The 12,685-nt window shown below is 55.1% G+C and overlaps 4 protein-coding genes across 4 annotated transcripts; 2 read left to right on the top strand and 2 right to left on the bottom strand.

The window, feature by feature from the left end:
• Window positions 1-319: 319 nt before the first annotated feature.
• B0T15DRAFT_18727 (uncharacterized protein) lies at window positions 320-1,288 on the bottom strand. The gene has a single exon (XM_062862395.1). It carries the CDS (start codon window positions 1,163-1,165, stop codon window positions 539-541), a length of 627 nt encoding a protein of 208 aa, XP_062725718.1. The 5' UTR covers window positions 1,166-1,288; the 3' UTR covers window positions 320-538.
• A 1,111-nt stretch (window positions 1,289-2,399) lies between these two features.
• B0T15DRAFT_18759 (uncharacterized protein) lies at window positions 2,400-3,618 on the bottom strand. The gene is made up of 3 exons (XM_062862401.1): window positions 2,984-3,618; window positions 2,616-2,925; window positions 2,400-2,545 (listed from the first exon to the last, which is right to left on the bottom strand). The coding sequence occupies exons 1-3, from the start codon at window positions 3,235-3,237 to the stop codon at window positions 2,435-2,437; spliced, it is 675 nt and encodes a 224-aa protein (XP_062725717.1). The 5' UTR covers window positions 3,238-3,618; the 3' UTR covers window positions 2,400-2,434.
• A 963-nt stretch (window positions 3,619-4,581) lies between these two features.
• Window positions 4,582-7,046, top strand: B0T15DRAFT_18747 (FAD binding domain-containing protein). The gene is made up of 3 exons (XM_062862399.1): window positions 4,582-4,809; window positions 4,896-5,202; window positions 5,261-7,046. The coding sequence occupies exons 1-3, from the start codon at window positions 4,776-4,778 to the stop codon at window positions 6,768-6,770; spliced, it is 1,851 nt and encodes a 616-aa protein (XP_062725716.1). The 5' UTR covers window positions 4,582-4,775; the 3' UTR covers window positions 6,771-7,046.
• Window positions 7,047-10,182: 3,136 nt separating this feature from the next.
• B0T15DRAFT_18624 (general substrate transporter) lies at window positions 10,183-12,518 on the top strand. The gene is made up of 3 exons (XM_062862380.1): window positions 10,183-10,394; window positions 10,480-10,752; window positions 10,822-12,518. Exons 1-3 carry the CDS (start codon window positions 10,276-10,278, stop codon window positions 12,131-12,133), a joined length of 1,704 nt encoding a protein of 567 aa, XP_062725715.1. The 5' UTR covers window positions 10,183-10,275; the 3' UTR covers window positions 12,134-12,518.
• Window positions 12,519-12,685: the final 167 nt, after the last annotated feature.

Below are 12,685 nucleotides of genomic sequence, written 5' to 3'. Positions count from 1 at the left end.
AGTGTAACCGATCATGAGCGTGATGTTTGCCGATCGCCAGACTGTTCACCAACACAGACGCAGCAAAACAACCAAAGTTTGGCATGCGCACAAGTACCGTCACAAGACATGATGATGACTGGCTCGATGTTTCCCATCCTTTCCGTCCGAACTCTCTGTACCCATAACATCAAGATTGCGCGCGGCACGGACCGTAATGTGAATGACGTAACAATGGGTCTCGGGGCTGCAGTAAATAATACTACTAGTACGGAGTAATATCAACAGAGGCGGGTTTCCTTCAAGCAGAACTCGGGCCACCTCTGTGACTTTCCCTGTATCATTCAGTGGACATAGCAGTCGCCTACTAACTGCAGAGGAACATTGGAGTCATTATCCCGCCCTACCAGACTCTTGCCCGCAAAACCAACGGAACATGTCCACCAGGAAGGACATAAACGGCATTCCCACCTGCACAGACGACGGGCCAGCGCCGATGTATCCTCTCTTCGTCACCAACAGTCGCCTTACTACCTAGCATAACCTCAGCCATGGCCCTCTAGAACTCGGCGCTCTCCGCCATCAACCGTGGCAGGTCCGCAGGGTGAATGCCAGATCCCTGGCAGAGAATTCTGGCCGCCGCACCTCCGTCCTCTCCCGATTCAATGCGCCGGTCGAGGTCTTGGTTCAGCTGGATCAATTCCTGCAATGTCTCGTAGTAATCGCCGTACTCGACCGGAGCCGGATACTGGTCTTCGTCACCGCGATCGCGGATTAGGGCCTTGTGGCATCCGGAGGGATAGTCGGCAGGCATCGGCTCGATCATGGCCGCCCACTCCTGAAGCTGGTGTATGATCATGTTTTCTGCCGCTGACTCTTTGCTGGCGAGAGCGAATCTCCCACCAATCGGGCAACCTGCGAGGGCTATATCGGCACCGCCATTCTGAGCACTCCATCCGCCTTGGCAACCGAGATGCCGATTAGAAACCTTCGTTCTTGCTTGTCTTCCACGTAGCCATTGGGTCAGGGTCAACGGGAAGCTGAAGCCGGGAACCCAGGACGGCAACCCAGGGATTGTGCGGAGCGAGCTGTCTTCGACATCGCTTAGAATGTCGAGATTCCCATTATCTCGGGTGCACTTGATGGTGTACTCGGTGAAGATCTGCTCTACCGGCCGGTCATACATGGGCTATCATTCCTCAGAAGATCCCTGTGGCCAAAGTCGCTGATGATGCCAATGAGGCCGAAGACCTTGTCTCTCGAGTCCGAGGCCTGAATCGTCTGGTCTGCTGGGCCTTGCGTCGAATAAGAAGTCGATCTGCTGTTGTCACTGCACCTTGCATCCAAGCCATGCCGATGGAGAGGGTGATTAGGATGAATGAGAGGTTCTTCTGGCCGCCATAGCGAGATTCGACAGCAGGTCCCCAGCCGGAATGATCAAGGAAGGCAACGGCCGCGGTCACAGTGGTCCAGGCTACGGGATCCAACCCACCACAGTAGAGCTTCGAGCTGAGAGGCGCAGCGATCGTCACCTGTACGATTCCAGATCCGCCGGAAATACGGACGGGCAAAGAGAGCCAGCAGCCTCTCCCATGCATTGGAAATCAACCCACATTGTGACAGGCTGAGTTTGGCTCCGCAGCTTGCGGAGTGCGTCACGGAGACTCGTCGAGATCAGTATCTGCCTCTCGCTGCACTATAAGGGGTGGCAGACGAGATTCTGTGAACGGGGAGCGTTATCTTCTGGGATGCGGTTTCCGCCGATTACAAAGTCGTCAAACTTTGGGTTCTGCCAGCAGTAGCAGAGAACCGTATAGCGTGGCGTATTCACACCATCAAGTGCGTAGGCTGCAAAGTCGCATTCGAGCCGTACGCCGTCGTCGGGAAGGAGTCGGAGAAGACCGAAATAGGTTCCGGTTGGCAGCTTGTGATATCCATAACTTGGGATGCTGAGGGTCGGCTTGCTTAGCCACGAACCCCTTCTCCGTCGACGACAGCATATGGCTTACCCATCTTGCTGTATGTCTGTAGCGCTACTGCTCGTCCCCCGGATGATGATTGATCTACGTTCTTGACAACTTCCACCGTATATGTTAAGTCCCTATTCATCCAAGGGGTAAAAGGATGGCCCATCCCAGGCGCCAACCCCTCAGAAGTTGCATGCTAAATCGGACCAAATCATAAGCCGAACGCGAACCAAGTCAAAACATCAGCCAATGAAGCCGCATGAGCTGTGTATCTATGCTATACATACATGTTCGGATCATGCAGCCGTAGCTCAGATGTATATATCAGACACTTGTTGGAACGCTTGGTTTCAATAAACGAGGTTCATATTTATCGCTATCTGGGCCGTGTTGAATCCTCTCAATTCACATACCTATAGTCCTTTCCAGTATAGTCTCGGCGCATCTAGCCGCGATGGCAAACTCCTTTGATTATCCACTGCCAGGATTCAGCATGTTAGCTTGCCAGATACCCCATTCGAAGAGGTCGATGGGCATACCACTTGGCCGTTCGCAACTTCTCCTGCGACGCCCACAACTTCTATTGCATCCGGCTGAATCTGCAGGGCCCTATGTCAGCGTTGTTTACTTTGAAGAGTTTCCAATGGAAGCCTAGGCTGTGGTGCTCACCAGCTTCGCCCCATCTCTTTCTTCCCACCAGATCTCCCGATCTCCTCCGATAGGCCTGACCTTCTGGCCCTCGGCCCAAGGGCTCAAAGGCACTATATGCGCCTCCACGAACTTGCGGAGGTTCTGCTGGGCCCTTTCACGCCCTTCCCCGCCTTCGTATGCGTTGGGACCGAGGGCGCCATAGTCTTGGAGATCCTCCCACGGCTTCCGGGGTAGCTTTTCAACGGCCGAGTTGAGTGGAGCGAGAACCGTGGTGTTCTGCGACGAGTCTTCAATTCGGCGGGACGCGCTTTCGATGTCTCGCAGGAACCTGTAGCAGTCCAGGTAAGCTGGTGTCAAGAAATTCGCTGTCGCAAGCATATACACACCCCGCGAAAAGATTAATGCTCCTATCCCGCCCCATCACGTCGGAGAGCATAACACTGCCTCCGCCGCCTGAAGGCGGCTCAGCAGGAGAGTCGCCCGAGGGAGGCATTACCGGGCCAACGCCAGAAGGATCCATAAGGGGCGCTTGTTCGTGATCGATGGGCTGGAAGCCCGGAGTGCTCCGCAACAAAGGTACCACAAGTTGGGCAGAACCAGTACCACTTAGCACAACAAGTGGCAAGAGGGCTAGTCGCATATTTTCACTATCCTCTCAACCAGACACGTAGGTGTGAACAGCATATGAATTGTTGACGCCGTCTTTGGAAGTTGGGCATTTGCCAAACTGGAAGTGTCCGTTGATTGGATAATAGAAAATACCATTGCGGCTGCATGGCGGTGACGTAGTTCCAGGTGATATTGATGCAACGCAGTCCCATTGGCAGTACATACGAAATCGTGAAGAAAGATCCGCGAGGAGCGTAGAGTTCTCAATATCGGCCGCGTAACGTGGTCCCGGAGTACTTCACCTCAGTTCTATCGTCTCTTGCCATCACTATGCTGACAGGGTCGGAACATGCGCGGCTCGTAGGCTTGTCGGGATGAATCTCGTCGCTACTCGATCGGGGAGAGAGTGTGGCTCAAGATCGCCGTGCTGGCCATTGTTGCCGCCTCCTTGCATGTTAGAAGCATGAGATACAGCTGGTAACTACCTACTCCTATACGAGTGTACTGTTGTCCGTAGTTGAGTACCACGAGGTAGTAGTAGTTGAGTGTCAATCACATGCAAACAACTTTGGGCAACGGATACTCCGTATACTTAAAAAGTTACACACTGCTCCCCCCATCTCGTTCTTGGCAAACTTCGTAATCCCTCGACTCCTTCTCGCTCAATAAGCAAAGCGCTACGGATAACGATTGATCACTCTATTTAGCAAGTTACCTGTCAGCGACTTGGGCGATCAGATGGCCGGCTGCCGCATGCCTCCGAGCAACACCGTGTGACAGCAGGTAGGCTGCATCACATGCAAATATTCAACTGGGCTGACGCCCCGTGACGGACTGTGGGGAAGCCTCGACTGCATAAGAAGGCGCGGGAGGTTTCAGAGCATCGGCGGGCGGTGGCACCATCTGCTGACAGAAGAGGACGCTGGGTGTCTTCGAGTCTAAAAAAAAGGTAGTGAACGTCCATACTCCGTACAGTACTAGTACCCCACACTTGTGAAAGCGCTCCTCGCCGCCTTCGGTCCCTTCCACGTTGCAAAAGTCTGGGGTGCGCAAACCTCGGCCCATTCTCGTGCTGGTTCCGGAAGTAGCCCCACTTCTCCCAGGTTGCCCTCGGCCAAAGATCACCGAGAGAAGAGAGTGAACGCCAAAGCTGCCCTTCAGCCGTTTCGGTGAGAATCATCAAAAGTCCACATTCTCATAGTTAATCATCAGTCGTGCGACTCGAAGGAATACCTATACACAAGTTTAGCGAGCCAGGTCGTCTCTGGAGGACCTTGGCATTGCTCCTGCCAAAGGACCCGGGTCTCAAAGACGGGAAGTTCAAGCGACAGACCCCTGTCTGTTCCCCAGGCTTGACCTCGGCTCACGAATCAGCGAGCCAGCAATTCCAACACCAGATCGGCGCTGCTGCTAGTGTAGCTCGGCAAATAACAACCCAGCATCCAGACAACTACATTACTCGTGCATCCCGCCATCGGACATCATTCTCCCATTTCTTGCCTTTCCGTTTTTGACAGCGACAACTTCCTCCTTTCCTTCCATCCATCGTTCTGCAGATACCCCGACGCAATGGCACCTCGAGTTATCGTTGTTGGCGGCGGCCGTAAGTCAATCTTCCTTCAATGCGGGGTGGCGTCATCGCATGTGATGCGCTTCCGTCCAGACCGCTAACTGTGTTTCTTGCCGCAGTGTCTGGCCTCAGCGCTGCCCACACTATCTACCTCGCCGGCGGTAACGTCGTTGTCCTGGACAAGCAGGGCTTCTTCGGCGGCAACTCCACAAAGGCCACCTCCGGCATCAACGGTGCCCTCACGAGGACACAGGTCGAGCACGGCATTCAGGACAGCGTCAAGCAGTTCTACGATGACACGCTCAAGTCCGCCCGCGACAAGGCGAGACCAGATCTCATCAAGGTACTGACCTACAAGTCCGCTGCTGCCGTCGAGTGGCTGCAGGATGTGTTCAATCTCGATCTCACCCTCGTTTCGCGATTGGGGTAAGTTCAACCGTGCGCTCGATCGCATTACGCCCGCGTCTAACTCTTCTCTCTACAGTGGCCATTCGCAGCCCCGTACCCATCGTGGCCATGATGCTAAGTTCCCCGGCATGGCAATCACCTATGCTCTGATGCAGAGACTCGAGGAGCTCGCTGAGACCGAGCCCCACCGGGTTCAGATCATCAAGAAGGCGCGTGTTACCGGCCTCAACAAGGAGGGCAACACCATCACTGGTGTCAAGTATGAGCACAATGGCGAGACCCTCTCGCTCGAGGGCCCAGTCGTGCTAGCCACCGGTGGTTATGCTGCCGATTTCGGCGAGGGCTCTTTGCTCAAGCAGCACCGGCCGGACACCTATGGCCTGGCTACCACCAACGGCTCGCACGCCACTGGCGATGGCCAGAAGATGGTCATGGCCATTGGCGGCAACGGAATCGACATGGACAAGGTGCAGGTTCACCCCACTGGACTTGTCGATCCCAAGGACCCCGGGTCCAAGTGGAAGTTCTTGGCCGCCGAGGCTCTTCGTGGCGAGGGCGGTATTCTCTTGAACGCTGACGGTGACCGCTTCTGCGACGAGCTCGGCCACCGTGACTACGTCTCGGGCATGATGTGGAAGGAGAAGGACAAGGGCAAGTTCCCTATCCGCCTCATCCTCAATTCCAAGGCTTCCAACACCCTCGACTTCCACACCCGCCACTACTCCGGCCGTGGCCTCATGAAGAAGATGTCTGGCAAGGAGCTTGCCAAGGAGATTGGTTGCACCCCAGAGCACCTCCAGAAGACCTTCCAGACCTATAACGCCATCGCAGAGGGCAAGCAGAAGGACCCTTGGGGCAAGAAGTTCTTCCACAACATGCCCCTTGATATCAGCGACACCTTCCACGTCGCCGTGATGGAGCCCGTGCTCCACTTCACCATGGGTGGTATTGAGATCAACGACAAGGCCCAAGTCCTCAACAAGGAGGGGAAGCCATTCGAGGGCCTATTCGCCTGTGGTGAGCTTGCCGGCGGTGTCCACGGTGCCAACCGTCTTGGTGGATCATCCCTCCTTGGCTGCGTCGTCTACGGTCGTGTCGCCGGTGACACTGCCAGCAACTACCTCTTCCAACAGGTGCTCAAGGGCTCTACCGGCGCGTCCCGCCTTGGCCAGATCGCCCTGCACATTGATCCCTCAACGCCAGGCAAAATTTCGGTTGAGTGGGCTGGTGCTACTAGCGGCACCGAGGCCCCCAAGGCGCAACCCGTGTCGGCCGGCGCCCCCAAGCAGGAGACGAAGACCAACGACCCCAAGAATTTCACCATCCCTGACAAGGAGTACACCATGGAGGAGGTTGCCAAGCACAACAAGAAGGAAGACCTCTGGGTTGTTGTCAAGGGCGTTGTGCTTGACCTGACTAATTGGCTCGACGAGCACCCGGGTGGTCCGCAGGCGCTCCTCAACTTCATGGGTCGCGACGCCACCGAGGAGTTCGAGATGCTCCACGACGACGAGGTCATCCCCAAGTATGCGCCGTCGCAGGTCATCGGGCGGGTCAAGGGCCAAAAGGTCACACTGGAGATCTGAAACTTATGACTTCTCACACACAGTACGGCGCTGCTTGGGGCTCTGGCAAGGCGCAACTTGATAGACTGGGACGGCTGGGCCAATAAGACGCCTGACGACTTAGGCTTGGGTGGCTTGGGCTGAATATGTATTTTCGTACTTCGGGATTATCGCTCGGGAGCCTTCACACTAGTTGGATACGGTTCAAAACGCCGGTTTGACAGGAACAGACACCTGCTCTGTATCGATAGCGTGCTTTTTCAGTAATGAAGTGAATTATCAATATTATCTGTCTGGTTTCATCGTTTGTGTTTCGTCGGATCTCATTGCGAAGGTAGCCTTAGGCAGCTTATCAGCAGATCTTGACTTTTCCAGCATCACGGGAACAGCCCTTTCGTGTTTCGGGACAGTGGCTTGGTGTTCCCTAGTGTGTGTCGTGTCTCCCCATGAAAGGGAGTTTCCCTGACGGAACCATGCATGACAGCTGCTCCTGTTCCCTCTCGGGTGCACCCGGCGAAGTTATCTCTCCCTTGCCCTCGCGTCTTTTCTGGCCATGGACCTTGATGGAAAGGGATGCTCGGTATCTTTAGGAAATGGTACGACAGGATCAATCTAGTCCTGGCACTTACTGAGCAGGGTACCTACTGGTACTGTGGGCGTTGTTGGGGGGTTCGTGAAGTGTTGGCGAGGCGTGACAAGATATTGCTTATCTTACATGGCCGTGGCACAGTACATACGCACATGCATAACAGTCAGCAAGCAGACGCTGCAGGTGGCCTTGAACGCGCGGGATGAACAAGCGACTCCCATCTGTTTTCATACTGACTGCTTATTTCCTTTAGTTGTTCCGCTGCTTGCTGCGATGTCGGCCTGGGACTGAGGAGCGATCGGAACCGGGACAAGACGATGTCCGGTTCCGTTGAAGCCAACGACGCCTTGGGCGGGATGTGTCTTAGATCAGAAGTTTGGTCCTAGATAGTGGGAGACACCTGTAGTTTTTGGTTTCACTGCGTTGAGGTAAAGAAGATTGGTTCAACAAGACCAATGATGGGCCCTGCCTGCACACGGGCAGACGTGGCCAGCTTGGGGGAACCGGGATCACATTGGTCCCTGAGTCTTGGACAGATGCATGTATGCCTCTGACCTGGGTTTACGTACTTGGTGAGTTCATCAGTCTTCGGGTCCTTCCATTCTCTCTTTACTTTTCCGATGGCAGGGCGAGAGGTGCATGTCCATTAGGACCGCGCTATACTGTGTGTATGCGTCCCGGGAACCCACAGTCAGTGCCACGACACGAATCCCCATGTACGTCGCCGAAGAGCTTGATTCCACAGCCCAGTCAGCCGTCCTCGATACTTGGAGGTCCATGAACCGGGCTGCGTATGCGCGGCGTGGACGGAAGCGTGACCGTGGCAGCCAATACCAAGCACTGACCGCCCGTTTCCAAGAAAGCTCAAAAGGCGGAAACCCCATGGATTGGTGTGCCGCTCTGGCCAGGCAGGGCTGCGTCTGTACTCTCTCCGACCAGTTATCTGTTTGACCCTGGCTCTCAGCCGGCAATAATAGTACATGCCTACCTAGGCACTGCTAGGTAGACATGAGAATGAAGAACAGGCTGTCGGGGCAACGTGGAGGAAAGGGATGGTATATCCATTTCGGAAAACAGAAGGACGTCCGGCGAGCAGTCAGAGCGAAAAGTTGACAAGATACGATGCTCGTTGATTTGAGAATTTGTTTATCATCCCGCATCAGAGAGCGAGTTGCTTGGAGCTGGTTGAAGTCAAGAAACTGGCACCCGTGAAGGCACAGCGCACACGCACTGGCCTCCTGCTGAGGCCCTGGGGTTCTGCCCTGTACCGGTCGTTGGCCCTAGGTACCAGGTAAGGTGCTTCGGCCATTTGGTGACACAGCGCTGGGTCCCCGGGTTAACAGCTGGGGGCATCTGCACTCAAACCTGTATCCTCAGCGGTCCGATATTCGACCTGTTCTTCAAGATCTTCCCATCGGTAGGCCCTTCAGTCGTCGGAATGTCTGCCTGCCCTCGGAGAGAGAGGGATATCCTGTAGATTGCCGACGACGTAACTGGCCTTCGGTCATGGAGCAACGAGAGACAATCCTTACAGGTCGGTACTGTACGTAATGGACACTGTGATTTCCGCACCGCTGTGTTGGCTAGATGGACGAAATGGGCGCCTGGAAAGCGTTATTCCGAAGCAACTGAGCCACTGAGAGAAGTTTCGGATTGAGTCTCCTGCACTGTGCAGTCACACCTAGTTCGTTGAGAAGAACCAAGCTACTAGGTACTAGTACTCCCTTGCTAGCACGTGAGATAGTTGTCGCACTGTGAGCTTAAGGTTGTATTGTCGTCCCCGCATTGTCCCGAAGGAATGTTACAAGACCCACCTACGTAAACCAATGGCTGCATTTTCCTCACTTCGTTTTTACCACTGCTACTGCGTACCTATGCGATCAAAGATGGGAGGGCATCGGGTACACAGTGTCATCCGAGAGGTCTCGGGCGGAAACAACCGCACTGTCGGTGCACCACGTGAGACATCATCAATCAGATATCAGACTCGAGTCGAGGACCTCCAGCCCCCGCCGTTCGCTTTCGGCATATCATGTCTGCCAAGCTGAGACTGCCGGCGCTTCCCGGGCTGCTAAACTCGGCCCCGGATTTCAATGAAAAAGACCTCGCTTGCAAGCGTTTCTGCGCGGCTTATGCAAAGCAACGAGTTTGGCCAGACTAGGTACGACGAGGACGGGTTAGCTTCTACGCTGACCCACCTTCATGCTGCAAGCCATTTGATTCGTTGGGCGCGGACCATGAACACCGGACCTCGCTTCGACTTCTCACTGGGCAGAGCAACGGGTTCCTCCAAGCGGGGCAATGGTAGGATTTCCCCACAGTGGACACTCAGCAATGGCTGATCCCGTCTGTCTGTTCCATGGGGATTGACATGTGCGTCACTTCGACACTCAGGGACCTGATGTTGAAAGAGTCAATCGACGCAACAAAGAAGTTTCTAGGCTCGCCAGTGTATGGCTTGTGCTAAATGGTGCCAAGCTGTAGGAGCAACCTGGAGGAAGCGCACTTGCCATGACTTGGCGCAAGCTAGCTGGCCATTGCTGCGCCGGCGCCTCGACTTTTCCACGCATCCGGAAAGGCTGGGTTCAAGGGGGGCTCAAGGGGTACACTAAGCCTGATGACCAGGGTGGTTTTGCAGTTGACATGCGCACAGGATGGTGTCCTACCCCCTTGTCTGAACGCACTGGCTCCCTTGGCTCGTTGGAAGATCCCAGAGCCAATCACAACGCGCTCCCCCAGACTGTGGGCTAAAAGTGCTGATCTCTCAATCGGCCCAGTTCCTCCCTCCCATCCCATACTACCAAGACTCACAGACGAACGACAACCTCTCTCTTCCCATGGTCGAACGGCACCTCTTAACCTTGCATCGACAACCACCGACAGTATCGGGGGCATCGGCATCAAATCTGGCTTGAAGGGCGTCTCCCTCTCTGCACCATGGCGATTTTCGCCATGGGCTGGCACAAGCCCGACAATGTCGCTGGCTCCTCAGCGCCGGCGATCATGGTCGGGCTCTTTGTCGCCACCGGCGGACTGCTGTTTGGCTACGACACGGGGTAAGCTCGTTGTGTTGGGCGGGCTCCAAATGTGCGGGCGGGTTGCGGGACGGGCGGGATTCGCTGACACGGGTGCTTTTCGCAGCGCAATCAACGGGATTCTCGCTATGGACAAGTTCAAGCACGACTTCACAACGGGTTTCACCGACGACGCCGGGCAGCCAGGCATGTATCCGGGTCAGGTATCTTTGATCGTTGCAATGCTCAGCGCCGGGACGGCTGTCGGTGCGCTGGTGGCCGCCCCGATCGGGGATCGCTGGGGTCGGCGGCTGTCTCTCATCGCCGCCATCGGAGTGTTCTGCATCGGCGCCATCTTCCAAGTATGCGCAACCAACGTGGCACTCCTCGTGGTAGGGAGGTGCGTACATTTGTCCCACGTCGGTATGGCGATTCACTTCCTACAGTTGTGTTGACTCTGGCGGATTAGAACATTAGCTGGCGTCGGTGTTGGGATCGTCTCAGTTTTGGTCCCATTATATCAATCGGAGATGGCCCCGAAGTGGATTCGGGGAACTTTGGTCTGCGCATATCAGTTATCCATCACGGTCGGGCTGCTCGCCGCCTCGATTGTCAACATTCTGACATACCGTCTCCCATCGGCCGCGGCCTACCGTATCCCCATGGGCCTACAACTCACATGGGCCGTCGTCCTGGCTCTAGGTTTACTAATCCTTCCCGAGACGCCTCGGTTCCTGATAAAGCGCGGCCTCAAAGACGCCGCTGCCTTATCCCTTAGCCGCCTCCGCCGCCTGGACATCACGCACCCCGCACTGATCGAGGAACTGGCGGAGATCCAGGCAAACCATGAGTACGAGCTGGCCTTAGGGCCTGACACGTACAAAGACATCCTCTTCGGCGAACCCCATCTGGGCCGACGAACGCTAACAGGCTGCGGCCTGCAGATGCTGCAGCAGCTGACCGGCATTAATTTCATCATGTATTATGGCACAACCTTCTTCAACGGAGCGGGCATCGACAACCCGTTTACTATTTCGCTGATCATGCAGGTTATCAACATGGCGTCGACATTTCCTGGTTTGTTTGTCGTGGAGTCGTGGGGTCGACGACGGCTTCTCATCGTGGGAGCAGTAGGCATGGCCATCTGCCAGATTCTCATCGCCGCGTTTGCAACGGCCAACGGCGACAACAACCAGCCGACGCAAAACAAGATCCTCATTATCTTCGTTGCAATCGATATATTCTTCTTTGCGGCGTCCTGGGGGCCCGTTGTGTGGGTCGTCACCTCCGAAATCTACCCGTTGAAAGTCCGCGCGAAATCCATGTCTGTCTCGACAGCATCCAACTGGCTCCTAAATTTCGGCATTGCGTACGGCACGCCATATCTGGTCGACACCTCGGCGGGATCAGTCGGCCTGGGCTCGAGAGTGTTCTTTCTGTGGGGTGCATTCTGCATGCTCTCCATCGCGTTCGTGTGGTGCATGGTCTACGAGACGAGCAAGATCAGTTTGGAGCAGATCGACGAGATGTACGAGCGGGTAGGGCAGGCATGGCACAGCAGGGCCTTCGAGCCGACTTGGAGTTTCCAACAGATGCGGGATTTTGGCTTCTCGGAGAGCGGTATCCCCCCGACAGACCCGCAGCTCGAGCTACACCCATCGAATGCTAGCACATCACAGTCAGATACGGGCGGGAGCTCGACAACAAACGCAACGGCGACGGCATCACAAGAGGCCAAAGATGCTTTACCGCACCTAGGACATGTCAATTTCGATTATTAATATTTTGGATTATTCGGTCGCTTGGTGATATCCGGTTTTACGTCTGGCTATGTTGTGGGATATCAACGACGGAGTTCTGACGTGACGGAGTTAGGGGAAGGGCGTCAAGTGTGGGCATATCTTTCCGGTCCCAAGTGTTGCTTTTTCACCTATAGTTATGGGTTCAGGGGCCGATCTTGAGGGTTTGCCATAATTTCGCCATATATGATGAATCTTACAATCGCTCTGGCAACGTTTGACGGAGTTCATATGGTTTTGGACACGGACTGGGGACGGATCGCCTCGTCAGGAGATGGTATATTCTAACTTCTGGCCGGAAAGGGCGCATGGTGCATCAAGGGCCTGCGAAGGTAGGCACCTGCTACATTGGATGCCGTGGGATGAGAACTTATGCCCTGGTGTCATTTAAAACAGAGGCCCAAAATGAGCAGGCCTGTGCTTCGACAAACAAGTGTGTTACTATCTGATACCTCCATCGCGAGACCCATGCGGTATCTTTTTCACCTAAGCTGACTTCTTCGTCGAAGTGAACTCGGGACGTGCCTACCTTCC

This window comes from Chaetomium strumarium (genome assembly GCF_033439665.1).
Source record: "Chaetomium strumarium strain CBS 333.67 chromosome Unknown B0T15scaffold_1, whole genome shotgun sequence".
Taxonomy (NCBI): domain Eukaryota; kingdom Fungi; phylum Ascomycota; class Sordariomycetes; order Sordariales; family Chaetomiaceae; genus Chaetomium; species Chaetomium strumarium.
The sequence above is the reverse complement of the archived record's forward strand: the minus strand, read 5'-3'. Positions and strand labels throughout refer to the sequence as shown.